The following is a 23,635-nucleotide window of genomic DNA, read 5'->3' as shown; positions in this document are numbered from 1 at the left end:
TGGCAGAAGAGTACAAAATAATTTCCAAGGCATTGGATATACCATAGAACACAGTGAAGACAGTCATCATAAAGTAAAAAAAATAATGGCAACAGTGACAATATTAAGAACTGGACGTCCCTCCAAAATTGATCAATAAACGAGAAGAAAACTGGTCAGGGAGGCTGCCAAGAGGCCTACAGCCACATTAAAGGAACTTCAGGAATATCTGGGAAGTACTGGCTATGTGGTACATGTGACAACAATCGCCCCTATTCTTCATATGTCTGGGCTATGGGGTAGAGTGGCAATATGGAAGCCTTTTCTTACCAAGAAAGCCATCCAAGCCTGGCTAAGTTTTGCAAAAACACATCTGTAGTCTCCCAAAAGCATGTGGGAAAATGTGTTATGGTCTGTTGAAACCAAGATCGTACTTTTTGGTCATAATTCCAAAAGAGATATTTGGCACAAAAACATTGTACATCACCAAAAGAACACTATACCCCCCACAGTGAAGGATGGTGGTGGTAGCAACATGCGTTAAGGACAGTTTTTCTTCAGCTGGAACAGGGGCCTTAGTCAAGGTAAAGGGAATTATGAACAATTCCAAATACCGGTCAATATTGGCACAAAACCTTCAGGCTTCTGCTATAAAGCTGAACCATGGGGAGGAACTTCATCTTTCAGCATGAGAACGACCCAAAGCATACATTCAAATCAACAAAGGAATGGCTTCATCGGAAGAAGATTAAAGTTTTGGAATGGACCAGCCAGAGCCCAGACCTGAATCCAAATGAAAATCTGTGGGGTGATCTGAAGAGGGCTGTGCACAGGAGGTGCCCTCACAATCTGACAGATGTGGAGTGTTTTTGCAAAGAAGAGTGGGCAAATATTGCCAAAATGTGAGACGCTGATAGACTAATACCCAAAAAAGAGTACTGTAATAAAATCAAAAAGGTGCTTCAACAAAGTATTAGTTTGAGGGTGTACACACTTATGCAACCATATTATTTTTTTATTTTTACTTCCCTCCACCTAAAAGATTTCAGTTTGTGGTTCAACTAAGTTGTACTGTTTATAAGTCACATTAAAAAGGTGGAAAAAGTCCTGAAATGGTTTATCTTGGTCAAATTTTTTTTTACATCACAGAAACCTGACATTTTAACAGGGGTGTATAGCGTTTATATCCATGTATGTTTTTGAAGATGGAAAAACTTATATTAGGGCATAAAGTAGCAAGAAATAGTTTGCAAGATCTTACAATCCATTACAGTATAAATGAGATTTAATGTTAAAGTGCTATTTTTCCTAAAAAAACAAAACAAAACAAAAACGTGAAGAGGGTTTGAAAGGGAAGGTTGGGGGATTGGCGTGGTCTTTAATCAATTCTTTTCTTATGAGCATAAGAATCACAGATAAGCAGTTTGGCAACTACAAATACACCCCATCGGTTTAAAAATATTCGATTTCAAACTTTAAAGCGTTCACGGATTTTCCTCTGAAACACAGCATACAATTTCCTTTCAAAAACCTCAAATATCAAATTTTCTTAGTTTTCAGAGTAATTAGCTTTTGCAAATGCTGGTAATGTGAGATGTTACAGTAATAAATTAATACTTACCATCCAAAACCATTTTAGCGGCAATAGCAGTGGGATATCCCACAGTTTTTGACATAGCAGAGTAGCCATTTACATCTCCATATACCACTAAGCTTATATTTTTAGCTTCCAAATGTCCAGAGGGATGTCTGATGCCAATATCATTTCTCATAACAATCATGTCTCGTTCTCCAGGACCTAGTGTAATAGTGTAAAACAGAGACCTCAAAATTAAAAGGAAAAGTACAATTTTAAATGCAAAATGGAAAAGAAATGTGTAAATGGTGATCGGCTCAACGTTACATTACACCCTTCAAAACCTGAAGTATTTTCAAGCATAACCTTTTTACTAAAAAGGGTTGCTGCCAAGCATGACAGCATGAGGTTTAATGTTGATAAATGTAAAATTATGGACATAGGGACTAAAAACATGCACGTACCCTACACCCTAGGAGTAGAAACCCTAGGGAGTCAATGGTTACCAGAACATCTCAAACAAAAAAGACTTAAAGAGCAACTACAGTCTTCTCACATAGTTTGTAATAAATACATAATTGCCATTCTGAAGCTTCCCCCCAAACACTGCATATTTTATATATACTGCGATTCTGTACTTGCCAAATATGCTGCAGAAATCTACCTTCACGAAGTCGGGCTGCAGCCATTTTTACTGTGGGAAGCTGAAGTTGCGGCTGCCTGTTCATTGGATTTACATACACACACACACACACACACACACACACACACACACACACACACACACACACACTTACCACTGCTTGCCTTCATATTTCTTCTCTCTCAATGAACACGCATGGATCTCTGCAGTCATCTCCTATATCTGCAGCTCTCCTGGGAGTCATCCCCCAACCCCCCAATCCCCCCCGGCAAACTCTCACGAGAGCACTCTGTGCATGATGTCATTAGCCTTGGCAAAATTACCAGACAAGAAAGAGGAAGTGGGTTGTATAAGGCATTTACTGGCAGAAAAAAAAAATGTTTTACTACCGAAAGTTAAAACAGCAAGGGCAGAAGATTTAATAGACGGAAAGATGAAAAAAAAAGACTGAAGGTCTTCTTAAATAATAGCATCTAATGCCAAGCTATTGAAACAAGTACAGACTCCAGATATAGCCTTGCGGTAAAGCAGGGTAGAAGACCAGCCCTTGGGACAGAAGGCACAAAGGCAGCCACCAAGGAACGTCCATGACCAAATGGCACTACATCAGTGTGCCAAGGCTGCCGAGGTCAATCCTGTTCTATCAGACTGACCGGGATCCCTTGGGCTTCTATACCATGCAAGCAAGGGAGACGCTTGAGGAGGAAAATTGTAATTGAGTTGGCAATGGCTCCACAGCACTACCAGAGCGCTCAATGAATCTGTCTGGGGTTTCCTTGCTCTTGCCACAGACCTCAACACTTTCCTGTTTGGACAAGAGGCCAGAAGATCCATATCCAATTTTGAGTGTGGAGATCACTCTCCTTGATCCAGCATTTGACAACTAAGTTAGTCCGCTTACCAGCTGTCCACACCTGGAATGTAAATAGCTGAGAGAGTCGGCACATGCAGTTCCACCCACTGAAGGCGGGAGGCCTCCAGCACTACTGCCAAGCTTCTTGTCCTGCTCTTATGATTGATTTAGGCTACCGCCATGGAGAGGTCTGTAGGAGATGTATGCTTTCAAGACTCTGTGTTGCAGGCACTGTGCTGACCACGTCCATGGATAGGGAGCTAACCACCACCCCTGGTGGGCTTCAATAGAGATATGAGAATCCCTGTAGGACTCATCACGGCCATAAAACAGGACGCCTAGCAGCACCAACTGTGTGAGATGTCCACGTCACAGGGGGAGAAACCACATCGTTGAGCACTAGAAGGGTCCAAGAAGACCGAAGAGGATTGCTTCCACAGCCCAGAAGCAAAGCTAGGGGACCTCAAGATGGCTGCTACGGGGCCCCAGCTACTATAAATGCATTGTCAATCAAATGACTAGTAGAGGACCCATCCTAAAATGGCTGCCAAACCAGGCTACAGGAAAATGGCCTCTGAGCTCACCCCAGGAAAAATAGCTGCCGCTTACCAGCACAGGCAAAATTGCTACCATGGCCTTGGGTAAATGGCCACTGGAGAAACTGGTCGCCAAATGCTGACCAAAACCCACATAGAAGCACTAGTTTGCCCACAGGAGACCAGGCAGGTGTAAGGCAGAGAGGAGGTGGGGGAAGACTGAGCCCAAAATACCCATGTGGAGGAGACCCCACAGAGCTGACCACCCCGGGGAGTACCCACAGCCCACCCGAGGGAGGAGGCTTTTGTCTACTTACCAATCCAGCGAAAGGTGCGGGATGACTAAGCCACGGCAATACTGACATGGATGTCTAATGTCCAGTCATATGTGTCCCTATGAGACGTTTAACTCACTGGTCACTAATACTGAATCTAGACTATCCAGCTTGTCACCCAGCCCAGCTGTTGACTGAAGATCTCTTCAGGAAAAATAAATAAATCAAGAAAAAGAGAGAAAAAAAAAAAAAGCTAGAGATCCACAGGTTCGAGCAGGGATCTAGGTCTCCTGATACTAGGTAGAAAGAACCGAGCTGCCTATAGCACAGAGGGGGTTTACTAGCAGCTAGGACTGCCCACAGGTGGCGCTATAATCTATGGTCAAAAATATGGAGGTGTTGTGCCTGCACCTTTGCCACTTTGTTTGCTAGGTTGAGCCACTGATGAGTGTATTCAGACTATCAGAACACAATGTCCTGGTGGGGGGAATCCCCACCCATCTTGATTGTGTGGATTGAAGGATCTGAACAGAAAAAAAAAAAAAAAAAAAAAAAAAAAACTAAAACGTCTATGGCCAGCTTTAGTGCTGCACATTTGGAGTTTTTATGAGTGATAACAGGCAAAGGCAGTACAAACAAAAACCTTTACCCAACTGCTCAAAAAAAAATAAAAAAAAATAAAAAACACTCTTTATAAAACAGTATTGAGTAGAACAGCATATTTTTCTTTAATCTTTTTTATTGAGTATAAAGACAAACAGTTAACCTGCCACAGCATTTAAACAAGACCCACACAGTGGCGGCCGGCATAGTGTTCCACATCCATCATAAGTGTCAAACAGCTGTAGCATGTAAAAAACCTTGTTGCAGAGTTGGCTCTTGCTCAATTAGAGGAACTAAGGATCATGTTTATGAGTCAAGGCCCACAGGACAATTAAGGTAACAAGCAAAACCAAAGTAGAGATTTCAGTAGAGATGACTTCCGATGTATCCATATTACTTTCACCCATGGAGTGGCAATTTGTAAGGGTCCCATCAGTCAGCGGTTGCCGTGGAGGCTTCAGCTACCCATTTGGCCCTCACTCTAGCATATTTTTTTTGGGCAACCCCTATATTGGTACATTTCCTTGTAGAGTGGCAAAACATTATTGACATGTGTTTTCCATAGCAAAAGGGAAGGCGGAGCCTGATTTTTCCAACAGAGGGTGTTTGTCTTCCTGGCATAGAAGGGCATGAGTCCCATCAGGGTTCTCTCTGCTATCCTGGGGGCTAATTCTTCTACTAAGCTTAGTAGGCATATCTGCGGGGTCAGGGCTATGTCTATTACCACTACTTCATGCATTACAGTGACCAGTAGTTTCTAATTGCTGGACATGACCGGAAGACATGTACAAAATCACCTAGGTCCCCAGTACAACTCCAACACCCCGAGGACAGGGAGGTTCTCATTTTATGCAATCTATATGGGGTGATATATGCCCGGTGGAGTATTTTGTATTGTATGAGACGGTCTCGAAGTGAGACAAGGATTAGAACAGCATATTTAAATGAGAAAAACACTGAACCTTGTAAAAGATGGCTATAGTGCAATACTGGGATCAACTCCAGTCAGCCAAGAATAAGATGAGGCTAGAAATAGCTCAGCATTACCAATCCTGGATGCCCAAAGACTGGACTGTGTGGTCCACTCAGCAAAATCTGGATTATTGGAGTAACGTGCTGATAGTGGTTTCTTATCTTCTTGTTCAGACTGGTGGTGGTTTCCCAATACCAAACAAAGTATACATTTAAAAATAAAAGAGTAAACTGCACATTGTACAGAAATTATGTTACCTACCAAAAGAAAGCAGAATTTCCAGATGCTTAGCTAGTGCACCAACAACAGATTCTGCAACAGGCACTGGTTCTTCACCTAGAAGGCCAAACCTAGAAATATCATCGCATATACAGTCAGACCAAACAGCTATTAAGCAGACAACCAAAAAGATATACATATTAACAATATATTGTTGAAAATATAAAACATACAAGCCAAAAGTTTACTGCAACTGCTAGTATTAATAATAATAATGATGAACCAAATAACACGGGCACACAGTATTGTAGCCTCTCCTTTACACCAGTCTATACCTATCCCCCTTCCCAGTGTGAGGTTAGTACAAAAAAATCCCATGCATACAGCAAGTTTAAGTCTTGTTTAGCGAAAGGCATCCTAGATTGTCATGATTTATCTTGTCAGTAGTAGAGGTCGACCGATATGGGTTTTTCTCTGGCCGATGCCGATGCTGATATTTAGACATCATGGCGGCCGATAGCCGATATATGATGCCGATTTTTTTGGGCCGATATGTTAGGCCGATTTTATTTTATTTATTTATTTTTAATCCCCCTTGATCTAACACACCTTTCCCACTGGGGCGTTTTTAAGGCGCTTTTGGCCTAAAAATAGCGCCTGTAAAGTGCCTGCAAAATGGCTCCCCTGCAGTCTGTGTGAAAGACAGAGTGCTTTCACACTGAGGCGATGCTCTGGCAGGATCTTAAAAAAAAAAGTCCTGCAAGCAGCACGTTTGGAGTGGTGTATACCGCTCCTCCACCACTCCTGCCCATTGATATGAATGGGCACCACTGCCGAAGCGCATGTAATGCGATTTGGCAGTGGTGCTTCATGGGCGCATTTAACCTCTTCCTTGGCCGCTAGCTGGGTTATATGTGCCCCACTAGCAGCCAAATAGCACCGTTAAAATGATGGTAAAGAGCCGCTAAAACTTGCGTTTTACCATCAACGCCTGCCCGCTCCAGTGTGAAAGCGGCCTTCATAAGTGATACAGAAAATTTCTTACACTTAAACATTTATTAAACAAAACAAACCTCCAATCAGTTTACTTGTATGTATGATCTAGATAAAAAAAAAAAAAAAACTATATATTAAATAAAAACGGGTAGTCAAAACTTTTGGACAAAAAAAAAAAAAAATGGGCTAACTTTACTGTTTTTATTTTATTTTTTAAATGGTGTATTTTTTTCCCAAAAAAATGCATTTGAAAGACCTCTGTGCAAATGCCGTGTGACATAAAATATTGCAACAACCGCTATTTTATTCCCTAGGATCTCAGCTAAAAAAATATATATAATTTTTGGGGGGTCTAAGTGATTTTCTGGCAGAAAATACAGGATTTTTACTTGTAAGCATCAAGTGTCAGAAAAGATTTAGTCTTTAAATGGTTAAACTGAGAACTTCTACACACAGAGATGACTTCATTCATTGAAGTGTAAACATTGTATCATTTAGTTCTTTTCTTGGCAGTCTGCCCAGAGAGGAGGAAAGTGTTGCTATGACGACTCAGGCAACTCACACTGACTTCTTACAGAAGTCATTTCAAAGTCCCGCTGTAGAATCGGCTTTTTATCAGCACAATCGGCCAATGCCGATTATTTAAAAAATGGCAAATATCGGCCGATATATCGGTCGACCTCTAGTCAGTAGAACTATAAAAACTGCAGGCCTGTGTTGCGTGTATCACTTTCTTGTAAATGCACTGCATTGCAAAACAGTGACAATAGCTAGCTTAGTACATCATTCTCAAAAAAGGAACATGTTAAGTATGCCTATAATGCACAGACCTACTCCCCTTATAAAAACTGGTGATCTTATATCCCAAATGTACCTAAAAGAAAATGAAAAAAGTTCTCTCTTAGGCCAAAATCTTAATAGAAGAAGCTCTGTTAACCGTTCGTCATATGGCGTACTTCTGGATCGGGCCGTGCTGCAGTGCGATTTGTCTCCAGCTGTGTCCATCAAACACAGTTGATGACTGATCAGTATACAGGCTTGCTGCCGGTACCATGTGATCACCACAACCAATCACAGCAGATAATTCATCGTGTACAATTGTGTTGCTAGCTGTGATTGGTCACAATGATTACATGGTAGAGGCAGGGCCAATCACAGCTAATCTGTACCATACAATTAGCTCTGGCCAATCGCAGCTAATCACAACAGAACAAACTGAATGATTACATTCAGTGAAATGCTTGCTTGTAGCAATGAAATTCACGGCTTGTAAGCAATCAAAAAAAAAAAAAAAAATCTTGATCACTTCACCAGAGTAGTACAATGTCCCCATGGTAACATTATTCTGCTCTGGTCATATCAGTGTGTAAAAATTTTAATAAAAACATTAAGAAAAATTTAAAAAATATATATTTTTTGTAATGTCACCAGTCAGTGTGCCTGATCACTGCCATATAATCATGCTGTACTGCACTGGTGACAGTCTTCCAAAAAATGACAACTTCAAAAAAAAACTCACCATGCCTCTTACATTATAATACCTTGCCTCTACTTTCTAAGAAGGGGTTGTTTGGGGGATATCTGCACTGTCCTGACATTTTTGGAGCTCAATAACTGAAAAGGCTGTCGGTACATCAGGATTGATCAATTTTCAGATATACATACTGGATATATGTGGACTGCGTAACTTTCTTACAGGCTAAATAATATACACTGATTTAGATTATTTTCACCAAAGAAAATGTAGCGAATACATTTTGGCCTAAATGTATGAATTTATATTGAGCAAAAAAATAAATAAAAAGAACCCCCACTGTGCTGATTACATACCACCAAAAAGAAAGCTCTAGTCATCTAGTCAAAGTGATAAAAATTTAGCTTGGCTTTGGTTATCATGACCACACAATTGTCATTCAAATTGCGACAGCACTGAAAAATGAAAATTGACCTGGGCAGGAAGGGGGTAAAAGTGCTCAGCACTGAAGTGTCTTCTGTTGAGATTTGGAATGCTCCGAATCTTCCAGGAATCTTCGTGGAAGAATAGCAAGGTCATATCAAGCAATACAAAGATGGGCGTAAGGCAAGTTTAAAATCTAAAATTTTAGACATATTAGCTAGTGATTTTTTTTTAAAAAGAGGGGGCACAGGCATTATAAGCTGTTCTTGCATTGTACCTCAAGGCCCACTCTTTAGCTTAAAGTGATAGTAACGTTTTTTTTTTTATTATCAGACTTGCCTGATCCGCCTCTTCCCGGGTCCTCCACTGGTGCTCCTGGCCCCTACCCCTTGACCACTGCCCCCCCCCCCCCCCAAATAGCAAGCCGTTTGCTATGGGGGCACTGGTACATGCTCATTCTCGAGACCCTGCTCTATGTATCCATAAGACACAGAGCCGTGGCTCGGCCCCCACCCCAGATTTCTCCTCATTTGCTCACTTGATATGATTGACAACAGTGGGTGCCAATGGCCTTTCATTGATGTGTCTCAGCCAATGAGGAAAGAGACCCAAGGACAGTCGAGGCTCCCATGCAATGCACATCGATGGATCGAGAGGGAGCTGTGGGCGGAGCAGCACACAGGTGTTTTTTTACCTTCATGCGTAAAAAACCTTCAACTTTTACAACCACTTTAAACATGGCCAATAACACTTTGTATATAATTTTGCTACATATTACGTTTGTTCACATATATATTTTTTTCTGTTTGTGAATTATAGAAGAGGGAGGTTTTGTTCACACAGTGGACATTATTGCAAAATGATTTAATTGGGAGGTGTATGGCAGTATCCGAGTGGAGAGGGAGGTGTATTATAGTACTCGATCATTTAATTGATATGTTTTGCTTTATTTAGCACTGTATTCACATTTAATCAACTATGTATCCAGGAGGATATACTGTTGTGGTGTTCAGCAGCTGAACAGGTTTAAGGAGAACGTAGCGTGGGGAAAAAAAAAAAAAAGAAAATCTTGACTCAAAAGTGGACCTTGCCTTGTACAAAAAGAGCTAGGTGAAGACTGGCCAACAACTATTTTTGTACAGTTGCACAGTAAAAAGAAGTCCCCTTCAATGAAGTGTGCCCCTTCTCTGTGTTCTTTGTTAGAACTTTCACCTTTATATAACACGCACTCCCTTTTTTAGTACCAAATGCCCAGCGCCATAATTTGTAGATCTGGCTCTAGTATAGGTATCACAAGATGTTTCTTGCTGGGCACTTCCTCCACATACCAAGGCTTGCCTTCTTTTAACTGAATGTAAGGCATTTTGTAACCAGAGGATGTGATTCGTTCGCACCTCCTGCATTCACAGAACGTCTTGTGTTCAGTCAAAAGAATGCAAGGCTTTTTAAGAATGGAGGAGGTGCTGAATGAGCCACCTCCTGAGACTAAAGGTCTCAGGGCTACATGTTCAGGGCCAGAAAGGAAGGACAGGCTGAATAAAAATAAAGGTAATAATCACTGCAGCAGTCAGAGATGAGGCACACTTTATTGGAGAGTACTTATTTCTACAAACACATTGCCCATACTTCAATTTTAAGAACATAAAATTGGACTTTAACCACTTAAGCCCCGGACCATTTTGCAGCTAAAGGACCAAGCCCCTTTTTGCGATTCGACACTGCAGTGTTTTAACTGACAATTGCGTGGTCATGCGACGTGGCTCCCAAACAAAATTGGCGTCCTTTTTTTTTTCACACAAATAGAGCTTTCTTTTTGTGGTATTTGATCACCCCTGCGGTTTTTATTTTTTTGCGCTGTAAACAAAAATAGAGCGACAATTTTGAAAAAAAATTCAATATTTTTTACTTTTTGCTATAATAAATATCCCCCAAAAATATATAAAAAACATTTTTTTTTCCTCAGTTTAGGCCAATACGTATTCTTCTACATATTTTTGGTTAAAAAAATTGCAATAAGCGTTTATTGATTGGTTTGCGCAAGTTATAGCGTCTACAAAATAGGAGATAGTTTTATGGCATTTTTATTAAAAAATTTTTTTACTAGTAATGGCGGCAATCAGCGACTTTTATTGTGACTTGCGACATTTTTGGGACCATTGGCATTAATACAGCGATCAGTGCGATTAAAAATGCACTGATTACTGTAAACATGTCACTGGCAGTGAAGCGGTTAACGGTTAACCACTAGGGGGCAGTGTAGGGGTTGTGTGTCTTTTTACTGTAGGGGGCGTGGCTTGGCGTGTGACATCACTGATCGTCTTTCCCTATAACAGGGAACAGACGATTAGTGACAGCCTCACTAGGAAGCACAAGGAGGTTTGTTTACACTTACCTCTCATCGTTCTTCAGCTCTGTGACCCGATCGGCAATCGGGTCCGCGGTGAGCTCAGGACCGGGTTGCGAGTGCGCCAACCCACGGCTGGGCACAAAAAGGGCAACGTACCTGTACCTGCTTGTGCCCAGCCGTGCCATTCTGCCGACGTATATGAGGCAGTCCTTAAGCGGTTAAAGAGATTTCGCTCTCCTAATGATGAGCAGGGTAAACAGTAGTAATAAAAACTGCCCTTACCACTCGATGGCTTCCAGGTTGCTGTCATCCCTTCCGATCGTGTCGTACACCATTTCCTTGATGTGGCCAGTACTGGTGGAGGATGGAACCTTCAGCAAATGGCAGATGAGCTCTCTCTGCATGTCATCATTGATTAAAGCAATGCAGAGAAGGTTAGTTAAACTGTGTACAGCTGTTAAAAATTACACTAGGTTGATTGATCTAAAAGTAATAAATGCAGGAAGAAACAGAGCTATTTCCCATGGCAACTTATCAAAGCTAGTTTATGTGATCCGACTAGTGTAAACAAGATATTAATGGTTGGTGTGCACGTCTCCATTTTCTTTTAATATAAGCAAGCCCTATTATCTGTGATTTTACGGTCTATTAACCACTTCAATACCAGGCACTTAAACACCTTCCTGCCCAGACCAATTTTGAGCTTTCAGCGCTGTCGCACTTTGAATGACAATTGCGCGGTCATGCTACACTGTACCCAAATGAAATTTTTATCATTTTTTTCCCACAAATAGAGCTTTCTTTTGGTGGTATTTGATCACCTCTGCGGTTTTTATTTTTTGCTAAATTAAAAAAAACCGAAAATTTTGAAAAAATAAAAAAAATGTTTTTTTTTTGTTTCAGTTTCAAAACTTTGCAAATAAGTAAGTTTTCTCCTTCACTGATGGGCACTGATGAGGGTTACACTGATGGGCAATAAGGCTGCACTGATGGGCACCAATGAGGTGGCACCAATGAAGTGGCACTGATGAGGTGGCATTGATGGACACCGATATGTGGCACTGATAGGCGGCACTGATGGGTGGCACTGATGGGCGACACGGATGGGCACTGATAGGTGGCACAAATAGCTGGCACGGATGGGCATGGGTTAGTCGGCACAGGTGGGCATGGGTAGGCGGCACAGGTGGGCATGGGTAGGCGGCACAGGTGGGCATGGATGGGCACTGATAGGCGGCACAGATGGGAACTGATAGGCGGTATTGTATTATAATATATTGTACTAATGGATGCCAATCAGTGCCAATCAATAATGCATGCCAATCAGTGATGCCCATTGTGGGCACTGATTGGCATCCATTATGGGCACTGATTGGAATCCCTGGTGGTCTAGGGTGGCATACCTTGTCCTGGGCATCCCTGGTGGTCTGGTGGCGTCCCTGGTGGTCCAGTGTGGGCATCCTCGGGGGGGCTGTGCTGATAATCGATCAGCACAGACCCCCCCTGTCAGAGGAGCAGCCGATCGGCTCTCCTCTACTCGCGTCTGACAGACGCGAGTGAGGAAAAGCCGATCACCGGCTTTTCCTATTTACACTGTGATCAGCCGTGATTGGACACGGCTGATCACGTGGTAAAGAGTCTCCGTCGGAGACTCTTTACCGAGATCGTAGTTGCCGGGTGTCAGACTGACACCCCGCAACAACGATCGCCGCGATAATAATCCTGATCACGTCATATGACGTCCGGTCAGGATTTTGCAACCACTTTGCCACCGTCTATTTGTTATAGGGCGGGCGGCAAGTGGTTAAAACACACCACAAATGAATAGTTATTCTAATTCACAGAACACTTTTCCATAAATGGGAAAAAAAGCGCATTTTTTTTCGCTATTCATTTGCACCTCATGCTAAAAAGCAATCATCTACCCATAGGCTCCGGGGAGGCCTGGGGGTCCCCAACATCTCTAAATACTATGTTTCTGCCCAGATCTCCCCATTGACCATGCTTCATGCAACCACGGATGTTCCTCTGTGGGTGCTCCTTGAGGTACCTGGTTCTGACCCGTGTTCACTTCAGGCACTCCTATGGCTCCCCAGGAATCTACGCCCTCCCTCTCTAAGCCCCATGCTGCTTCATGGTCTGCAGGTGTGGGACTCAGTTCGATCGGTTAACAATTTGATGTCTCCCTTCCTACCCCTACTCCCCATCACCCATAACCCTCTTTTCCTTCCCGGTCATGTGGAGCCTCAGGCATTCTCCTGGTGGTCTTCGCATGGCTACCCACAAGTTCAAAATTGTCTATCTTCACGTTCTTTCCCCTCCTGGGAGAGTATCAGGGAAGCGCAGGGGGCGCCGGTCACGGAGCATTATCACTTTATCCAATTAAAGCACTGGATTGGGGCATTGCGCCGCACGTCCACCTATCCCTTCCAAAAAACTTTTTTTGAACATACATGCCATCACTCCCCAGGGTCCCCGGGCCTCATCTCGGCCATTTATGCCTCCCTGAATGGTCGCCCGCCATCAGCACCCCTCTCTTATATGACTCAATGGGAAAAGGACCTTCAGGCCCCAGTAGACCCTGAGGATTGGAACAGAGCCTGGCACACGGTCGCCAAATGTTCATTCAACACAAATACCTTAGAGGCCGCATATAAAGTAATGTTCCGATGGTATTGGGTGCCTGCCCGCACGGCCCGGGCGTTCCCTGGGAGTACTGACAGATGCTTCCGCAACTGTGGTCAGCGAGGTGATGTCATGCACACCTGGTGGGCTTGCCCAAGGTTGGTGGGGTTCTGGTCTAGGATCTTTGGTTTACTGCAGACACTCTTTCATCTAACGATTCGGAAGGACGCTAGGCTAGCTCTCCTACACTGCCCGGTGCCTGGCCTGCGCGGCCCTCAACAGAAGCTGGCTGCCTATCTATTTATAGCGGCCAAGCGGACCATTGCCCAAGCCTGGAAGTCACAACGGGTAGATTTTCAAGGGGTTAAGACACGTATGACTGCTATGTTACTTCAAGAACGTATGTCCAGTATTGTCCATGACTCTCATGCTAAATTTCTGAAGATCTGGGAGCCGTGGATCTCTTATGAGTTCCCCACGCTCCAGGCGGCATGCCTGGGCTTGGTCTGAATTCTCCTTTTGGGGGAGCGTCCGAGCCCGAGCTTTCCCCCCTTCCTTTTCTCCCCCCCCCCTTTTTTTTTTCTCTCTTTCCTTTCTGTCTTCTCTTTCTCCCTACCCTTCTTTCTTCTGTTCTCTAGTTCTCTTCTCTCTCATTAGTAATCTCTCCCATTGCTAATTACAAACTGCTACCTCCCATGGACGGGGGTGGCAGGAACAGGGCTTACTCGCAGAACATAATTAAGAGACGAGTTGTTTGACTCTGAATCAGTCTGGATTCCATTTTTTACTCATCTCACTTTATTATCCTGTGTTTATTAGAAATATATTGTGATGGTTAGCCCTTTGGATTTATATTAATGATTAGTGGCCCCTGCGAGGGCTCACAAGGAGATGATTATGCTCTTGTTTACTACTGTTTTTTCAAAAACTCACAATAAACATATTGAAACAGAAAAGCAATCATCTAAAAATCTGAATTTAAGGTTTTGGCACCTCCTATTATAGGAATATGAGATAGGAAATGCAAAAGGGACAAAGGGGGTCACGTGGAAAAAGTTGTCACAATGTCACAGCATGTTAATAATATGGCCATGCCCCACGTTGTGCAGGCAGCTGAATCCTGAAGAACGTTTCTCTGCAAGGTGCTTCTTGTTGTTTCTTCTTGCGGTCTTCTCCTCTCTGAGCTTCTTGTGCTATGGGGGATAATAGCTTTTGGTTTTGGGCACAGCGGTGAGGATGGCCAAAACGTCCCCCTCCTCCACTGAGAGGTTTAATCGTTTATGTTCTGAATGAGGGAGAAGATCATGTCACTGTGTGTTTAAAGTAAACAACGAAATAACTTTTTTCAATGGAGGGGGCAGGTTGCCATTGTACCATCTTCACTGTTATTCCGCTTAAAGTCCCACAGCTATCAATCCTGCATTGCTGAAAGTTCTGAGACAGAAGGAGGACCAGCATCCTTGCAAAGATGGATTCAGCAGCCTGCACAATGTGGGACATACCTCATTACAGGCAAGTATCATCTAACGCTTTAGAGATTAATTTTTTTAGCTAATCATCAGCTTTTACAAATACAATTATGTCCACTTTCAGTTAGGTGCAGAAACATATAAAGTGTAATAAGAATAGTTACTCACCCAACTTACTACTGGAGCATCCACAGCTAGCAATGGACAGGGATCTCCATTTATTAGTCCTAACTTGACAAAGCCACTCATTGCTTTAGCAAATCCCTGTGGAAACAATTAATAGGACCTTCAAGCAACATCAAACATTAGGAGAGCACAACTTCTTTTTGCAAGGGATTAGACATGTTACTTGTTAGCCTCTCCTTTATAACAGCATGTGCATCACTAGACCCCGACAAATGGAGCACTTATGGGTCTAGCGCTGGTCTAACATCCGGCCAAACATACCTGCTAGCTAAATAGTTTACAAGACTAGCCAGGAAACAGGTGTACGCTGAAACGTGATTCCATTGCAGTTGTAGGTCTACGGATTAAGTGTCCATTAACCAGTAATATGCCAATGGGTTGTGGGTTCTATTACCTGGATGAGCCTCTGTAATCCTACAAAATAATATCACTAACATGCATATACATTTTTTATAAAAACAATACCCATGATTCAGATCAAACTGATTTACTAAAGTGATAACTTATACAGTACCTGCAAAAACTGCAGACTTACAATCAATTGCAGAATCGTTTAAATTCCCCTGCACATGACTGGGGCACAGGCAGGCTCACTTAACTTAAAATGGCTTTAGTAAAGCACCCCCTCAGACATGTCAAGTTATGTATTAGAAAATACAGTAATGTAGATGAACATGCCTAATTCACACAGGTTATAACAGTTTGCAGTAAAATAATCAAAATTCAGCTGTTCCTAAATAGGAATGCATTGGCAGTATGTTTTTACCATACTGGGATCAGGTTTTTAAAATGTGATTATTTTGCTATTTTAGTACTTACACATCTGTATGTATAAATCAGTAAATTAATCCCTGGTCTGGTTTGATTTTAAGAAATACCCCATTTTGATAAATTTTATTTTAAAAAAGCGACTCATTGTGCTGCTCACTATTAAAAATAAAAGGGGGAACAAACAAATCTATAGCAGTTAATTTGGTGGTTGCTTTCTATGATAAGGATCACTCCCAGATCTCTACCACAGAAAAAATATAAACAAACACCAATTTTAGCCTTGTTCACATTAGTACGTTTTCAGTTGCACGGAGTTGCAGAACTATGTAAATCACATAATTTTCGATGGATCCTGTTCACATCAATGCAACTCTGCACAGGCCGATTTTTTAAAAGGGTCCTGGTACTGCTTTGGTGTGATGCAGCCAGATTTTGTACCCCATAGGCTTGAAAGGAGACGCACCAAAAAATGGACATGCGTTTTCTGGGTACTTTTTTGTCTGTGATTTGTATTGGCACCGGCTGGCATCTAACAACCATTGACTCATCTCTGCCGTCAGCCATGGGATTCACAGCTGAAAATATTCAATTAAATTTTTTTTAAGTATAATTATGATTTTATTTTTTTAAACTTTTTTCTCTTCTTTTTACTTGATTGCTATTGCAAGGGGTTTGTGAGATCGAGGCAGGGATTTACCTCGGTTTCACAATGCTCTCCCTCCCCTAGCTGGCGGTTGCGTTCCTGGGCTCCTTGTAAGAGCAAGAGAGCTTGGGAACCACAGGAGGAGGGAGTGGAACCATACTGCTGTCTCTTTGAAATCAATACTGCACCTCCAGAGCTACGGTATCACTTTCAAAACCCGCACAAGCAGACTGCTGCTGATGCAATCAGCTTGTGATTAAAGGTTCACTCTTTGGATGTACATAGCTGGTTAAGATGTCTATTTCTAATACAACGAGCAGAGAAACAGCATACCTTGTACCTTAGAGTCCCTCTCATTAATGTATGGGCTGACTGGATGCCATAGGGTTCTGCATATTTGGTACTGTCCCTGTTTGGGAAGCCTTCTAGGTTCAGTCCAGGAAAACAGTCCATGACAGTAACAGAATCCAGCAGTGAGCCTCCAGCTGCAATATTAACAACCTAGGAGACAAAAAAATAAAAAATAAAACATTAAAAGAAAAAAAGTTATAACTAGGGAAAGTCTGCCTGTGCACATCTATTTATCAATGGAACTCAATAAATGGCGGTCAGTGAAATGTCTTTAGTTAGGATTTTATTAAAAGATATGAGACTATTGTGAAAATGTACCAGGACACTTGCAAAATTGCCTAGACACTATCAGATACTGCTGACGACTGTCCACGTGGCGCAAAGGACAATAGATATGTCAAAAAGGTAGCTATAGAACACCATACAGACACACACACACACTGTATCTAACAAAAGTGAGTACACCCCTCACATTTTTGTAAATAATTTTATTATCTCTTTTCATGTGACAACACTGAAGGGGTGTACTTACTTTTGTTGTCAGCGGTTTAGACATTAATGGCTGTGTGTTGAGTTATTTTGAGGGGACAGCAAATTTACACTGTTATACAAGCTGTACACTCACTACTTTACATTGTAGCAAAGTGTCATTTCTTCAGTGTTGTCACGTGAAGAGATATAATAAAATATTTACTAAAATGTGAGGGGTGTACTCACTTTTGTGAAATATATATATATATATATATATATATATATATATATATATATATATATATATATATATATATATATATTTTTTTTTTTATTTTTTTTTTTTTTCATATTAAATGGCTTATTAGGTTTTTACATTTTTCTGATGGCTTTTTTTTAAATTTTGCACTTTCGCAGTGGACAAATAGGAGTAAGAACAGTATAGGTTTGCACAATTAGCAGGATGTAGTTCACTTACAGAATAGTGTGGTGTGGCAATAGAATTCAAGTGGGGGACAGAATCAGAACTCGTATGGATGAGATTTTTGAAACACACAAATACAGGTCAGCAGATTCCCGTTGACCTAACCGGAGTAGTATAGATGACCGTTCAGAGTTTGCTTTTTATTACTTCATAAAGCAAGTCCCATTGAGGTACATTTAAATTGCAGTCAAAGTGGATCAAACACAAGCCTTTCCTGTTAAACCTTGCATTTGTATTGAGCACATTTGTTTCAGCAGGACTGCTTTTGAATAGAAAAAGGCCACACTTAAAAATCGGTCTACATAATTCCTCAGTATGGCAGTTCGATTTCTAGAAGCATCATTTTAGAGACACATTACTTTACAGAATCAGGCCCCGTAAATCCATACAGGATGCATCATTTCTGTGCACTATGCTCTTGCAGATAGTAATCAGAACACCTGTCCCTGGATGGAAGGTCCAGTGAGTTTACATCTTACTGCATTCGCAGCACTGATCCTAGTCCCTGCATGATTAGAAGAGGTTTTAAATTTTCAGATCCCCCCCAGTTTCCCCTACTTTTCTCTCTAGTCACCCCTCATGTTCCTACCATACACTACTGCTCTCCTACAGATCACTCATTCTGGTATTAATCCTTTTTCAGCATTTCCTTCCTTCTGTCCTGCCCGGTGTTAATTTTGGCAGCAAATTTCGATTTAGTTTTAGTCTAACTAAAGTGCCATTTTAGTCCCAATTTAGTCTTTTGCAATTGTTTTAGTCGTATTTAGTTGACTAAATCTCCAGTACATTTTAGTCAACTGAAATGTCCTATGTTTTAGTGGACTAAAATATCCAGTACATTTTAGTCGAATAAAACCAATTTTAGTCGTCTAAAATCTAATAGGTACAATTAAATTGTAATGCATTAGTTAACATTTCTCTACAATTTCCAAACTCATTATATACTGCTGGAGTGAAAAATCAAATGTTATTTATTATGGCATTGAGGTATGAACATGCACTACAGACCAATGCTAATTTTGAAGTCAAATTTCAATTTAGTTTTAGTCTTAGTCTTTTAAATAAAGTGGCATTTTAGTTTTAGTCCCATTTTAGTCACCTCAGTTGTTTTAGTCAACTAAAATAATATACATTTAGTCGACTAAAATGTTTTAGTCGACAAAATTAACACTGGTCCTGCCCATACCTTCAGTGTTGCATTGCTACAGTGCAAAAGCCAATTTAAGTGTACTGATTGTAGTTATTCCTGGACAACAACAAAGCATTATTTTCTTTAATGAAAGGAATCATTGGTCATCACTAACCTCTCCATTCTTCAGATAAGTAGCAGGCTGTATTGTATTTACGAGAACACTAAGCGGGTTCCAGCTGAACTTGTACCTTAGTGGATTGTCGGAATACTCTGGAGCTGGTAGACCGCCACAAAAGGAGACATAGGACTCTACCTGCAGAAAAGAGGAGTGTGGTTATTTGTCATGAATTGGCATTGTCAAGGTCCATACAATTAAAATAGAAATTTTCTGTCTGTAAAAGTGTATACCTGGATGGTTGTACCTTAAAAGAGAGCTATGGCCAAAGATATGTTGGTCACACTTGATCACAGAGCCACTCCAGGCTCTGGAAGAATCCCGATGGCTCAGCCTCTGAGACTGAGAACTGAACAACCAGCAGTCATATGATCATACATACAAACAGTAAACAATTTTCAGCTAACAAACATGAACATAGTGACGTACTATGAGGAATTTCAGCTCTTGAGCGCCACCCTTTGGGCACCTTCTGCTAATGTCTTGTTTGGTGAGCACCGATACCGAGCATGTGTGTTTGTACTTTGGACTTATGTGACGGACTTGTGTACAGACGATAGGAAAATCTGACAACAGACAATTGTCAGCCGAAAATTTACTAGCCTGCCATCCAACATTTGTTGGCGGAAAGTTGGACAATTGTCTGAAGGCGCGTACTAATGGTGGGATTTTAGGCCAACAGTCTGTCATCATACAATTTCCAGCCGAAAATCCGATGGTATGCACAAGGCTTAAGAGCCATCATAAACCTTCAGTCCAGGTTTAAGTAATTAGAAAAGCAAGCAGATATCCTCCTAGGTAATAGTAACAGGCTAATTACAGTTAGCAAATACACATTTTTGTCTATCTCTTACTGGAGAACCAACACTATAGAGCATTTCAAAACTCCAAAAAGAATAACAGTATCCCCAGAATAAGGACGTATTTTCCTATCAATTAGCATTTTAAGCCCAAACATCACTATACTAGAAGGGACTGGAGACAAGCTGGACACTACTCCTAGATGAAACAGGCATCTGATACCCTTTATATTTGCATTCTTTTAAACAGTAATTTCATGCTGGACAATAATAGACAAGTTAGCATAATGCAACCTAAGTATTGTAAGATATTAATATCTGTATGAAACTGCATTTGAGGGTGTGGCAGCTATAAGAGCCACTGATCCATCTTATGCTCATTGACCTGACTCAACTCAGAACCAGGACTCTGTTTAATATTTTCACATTTAAAAAACATTTTGGGTTTTTAAGTTACATTATTGTCGCTTCTCTGTTGTGACTCCTTTTTCTGTAAATATTTAGTTTGCATCATTTGATTACTATTATTAAACAATACTTTAAAATGACTATTATCTGAAAGTGGCTGTAAAGGCAGAAGGTTTTTTTTATCGTCATGCATTCTATACATGAAGATAAAAAAAAAAAAAAAACTTGTGTGTGGCAGCCTACCCAGCACCCCTCTAATCAATTACCTGAGCCCCTTCTCCTTGCAGCGATGTCTACGAGCTGTCCCAGACGCTCCTCCTGATTGGCTGAGACACAGCAGTGGCGCCACTGGCACCCATTGGCTCCCGCTGCCATCAATCAAAATCAGTCAGTCAATCATGGGAGAGAGGGGGCGGGGTCGGGTCAGGGCTCCGTGTCTGAATGGGTACACTGAGCTCTGATTTAACTCAGGTGCCCTCATAGAAAGCTGCTGGCTGAGGGGAGGGGCCATTAGAGCAGAAGAGATACCCGAGAAGAGGAGGCTCCAGGCTGCTCTGACGCCTGAATAGGGGATGTCCACAGAGACCATGGATAAGTGTCATGCAATGCATGACTCTATCCATTATACACAGAAGGGGAGTGGCTGAAGAGAGGGGGCGGCGCCCGTGAGCCCTTATGGATGCACCCCCACTATCTACCAGTGACAGCAAAGTGTGAGTTTGACCAGCCATTAGTCACAAGTTGGGGAAAGTGGATGGGGTCTACCATGGCATCCATTACAATAACCATTTGACCTTAACTGGATTAATACACATAAAAGAAATTTAATATATCAGTTATTGTTCCCCTATAGTAAAACTATGGAGGTAAACCTTACCAAAAAAAATAAAAAAAATCTATGTAGCTATGGCAAAACTGGGTTTGTTTTGTAAAATTAAAGAACAGCCTAAGTCTTCCTAAAAAGGTTCCCTCCCCCTCCTCCTACCTATTCTGCCTAACCTGTATAGAAAGAAATGTGTGTCCTTGCATATTTTTTATCCAATCCAGTCACATGATCCCGCAGCTCCAGCTCCCTGGTGTCTGTGAGGGAAAGAGAAGGGAGTGCTGGCAATGGCTGGGCCATGAGAGCCTATGGGAGACATCATGGCTCCCGGAATTCCCAGCAATTGTTAAGCACTCCCTGAGCTGTAGGATCACGTGAATAGACAAGATTAAAAAAGGTAAGCAAGCACTTTTTTTTTTTTTTTATACAGCTTACGCAGGATAGGTAGGAGGAGGAAATGATTACTTTAAGAATAGTTAGAAATTTCTTCGGGGAAATTTTAGGAAAAGCAAAAACCCATTTCAGAATCCTTTAGTATGTGCAGCTATTCTCAGACTCAGTGTGCATACCAGTTCTGTAGCAGCGAAGCTCAGTTTATGTAGCTAAACTGCCCTACATACAAGATAGGTGTTGAGTTATGCAACAGATTCTTTTAAAACAAGGTTTTCTAAAACAAGGATTATATTTATATAAATACTTACAGAGGCGCCCACGTCTTTAGCTTTATCAAAGCATTCCATGGCCAGCATATGATCAAGGCCTGGATCCAATCCCATTTCACCAACTATTGTTATTCCAGAGTCTTCAGCACTGCAACATGTTGCAGAAAAAAAAAAAAAGTGTAAGGATGCAAACCAAATACTCAGGAAATGATTGCTTGAAAAACGAATAGCCAATTTCTAGGTATTCCCCATATTTTACTAGCTAAAGACTACTGAATATGCAATACTATTAAATGTATTTGACAGCTGCAGGCAACAAGCAAAAAAGGGTTAGTTCACCATTAACAAAAAACTACCTAGGCAAATAAGGGGCCAACTGTAGATAAAAATAAACTGTACAACTTTTTCTAAAGTTGAATAATGCTCTTGCATTATTGCATTGCTCTTAAGTGTAGGCCATTTACTTACCTAATGAAGCCCGATTGGAATACTCCCAGGACATTGATAGGATATTGCATAGCTCCTAACTGTCCCTGATTTTGAGGGACTGCCCCTAATTTGTAACAAAGTCCTTCTTTCGACCCTCATTTTGGTATGATCTATATAGTTTTATAGAAAATGCACAATTTATTTTTCAAAAAAGTGTTTCACAGTGCTAAACCTTTCATCCAATTTCTAAATTGCAGCATCTGTACATTTCAAAAGCCAGTTTAAAAGGAATAGTGGTAAAAAAAATAAATAAACAAAAACGCCACAGCAGGTGTGAGTGGTTTAATTATTTTTTATTTTTTGTACAATTCCCCTCTAATGGGGCATGACAGGGGGCGTGTTCTATACCTACATACTTTTGCTAATAGGTGTCCTTCGTTCCCATCTCAAAAAATTGGGATGTATGATATTGTTAAGTGAGGTCTAGTCATTGTTTGCATCGCATACAAACACATTATGTTAAACTTACCTTACAATGAAGCCCTCCTGCACAGAGATGTCAGAGCTGGAGGCTGCTTCCATCTTCCCCCCTCTTGCTTTCGTGTTCGTGGACTGACTGGTATGAGAGCTGCTGGTCACGGGTGACCGTTCCTTCAGAACGCACGCACCAGTGATGTCCCTGGCTGAGCGTACAGTAAATATCTCCTACATGGTGCACGTTTAGGAGATATTTACACTACCTATAGGTAAAGCCTTATGCATGGATGTTAACTTCCATCTTCTCAAATTTTAATCCCATGAAAATTATCCAAATGCACAGCCTTTGAACTAATATTTGCTTCAAAATGACTGAGAAAAACTTCTCAAAAAAAAAAAAAAACTCAGCCCATTTACTCTTCAAATAAAAAGTAGGTTGTACGTTTAGTTTGTAATATAAAATCAATATATAATATTATAATGTAATATAAAAATCACTCAAAAAATAATAATTTCTCAAACCATAGAATATAATATAAATATCAATATAAATATAATATAAAATCAATATATAATATTATAATGTAATATAAAAATCACTCAAAAAATAATAATTTCTCAAACCATAGAATATAATATCTGGAGTATACAATAGATAAAGGTGTAGCACCCCCTAGCATTGCTAGAGTAGGATGTTTTTGTGCTGGTGTAGGTAAATTTACAGGCTCGTGACTCCCTCCCTTAGAGAAGATTAGAAAAGCAGTTGGGAGGGGTCTAGGAGGAGCTGGCTGGAATGTTCTGAGGGCCCTGACCAATCCCCAACAGAAGGGTT

At 41.2% G+C, this 23,635-nt stretch overlaps 1 protein-coding gene across 1 annotated transcript in view; it reads right to left on the bottom strand.

The window, feature by feature from the left end:
• Positions 1-23,635, bottom strand: part of AASS (aminoadipate-semialdehyde synthase) — a 156,525-nt gene that overhangs the window by 7,543 nt on the left and 125,347 nt on the right. The window contains exons 17-23 of the mRNA XM_077472495.1: positions 21,937-22,045; positions 19,202-19,342; positions 16,925-17,092; positions 15,160-15,255; positions 11,180-11,295; positions 5,700-5,788; positions 1,601-1,777 (exon numbers count right to left, since the gene is read on the bottom strand). Of these exons, the coding sequence (XP_077328621.1) occupies positions 1,601-1,777; positions 5,700-5,788; positions 11,180-11,295; positions 15,160-15,255; positions 16,925-17,092; positions 19,202-19,342; positions 21,937-22,045 (896 nt within the window). The remainder of the gene's footprint in view (positions 1-1,600; positions 1,778-5,699; positions 5,789-11,179; positions 11,296-15,159; positions 15,256-16,924; positions 17,093-19,201; positions 19,343-21,936; positions 22,046-23,635) is intronic.

This window comes from Lithobates pipiens, unplaced genomic scaffold, assembly GCF_037356315.1.
Source record: "Lithobates pipiens isolate NorthernLeopardFrog02 unplaced genomic scaffold, aLitPip1_a1.2 Scaffold_8, whole genome shotgun sequence".
Taxonomy (NCBI): domain Eukaryota; kingdom Metazoa; phylum Chordata; class Amphibia; order Anura; family Ranidae; genus Lithobates; species Lithobates pipiens.
Note: the sequence above shows the minus strand (reverse complement) of the source record. Positions and strands in the feature narration are given on the sequence as shown.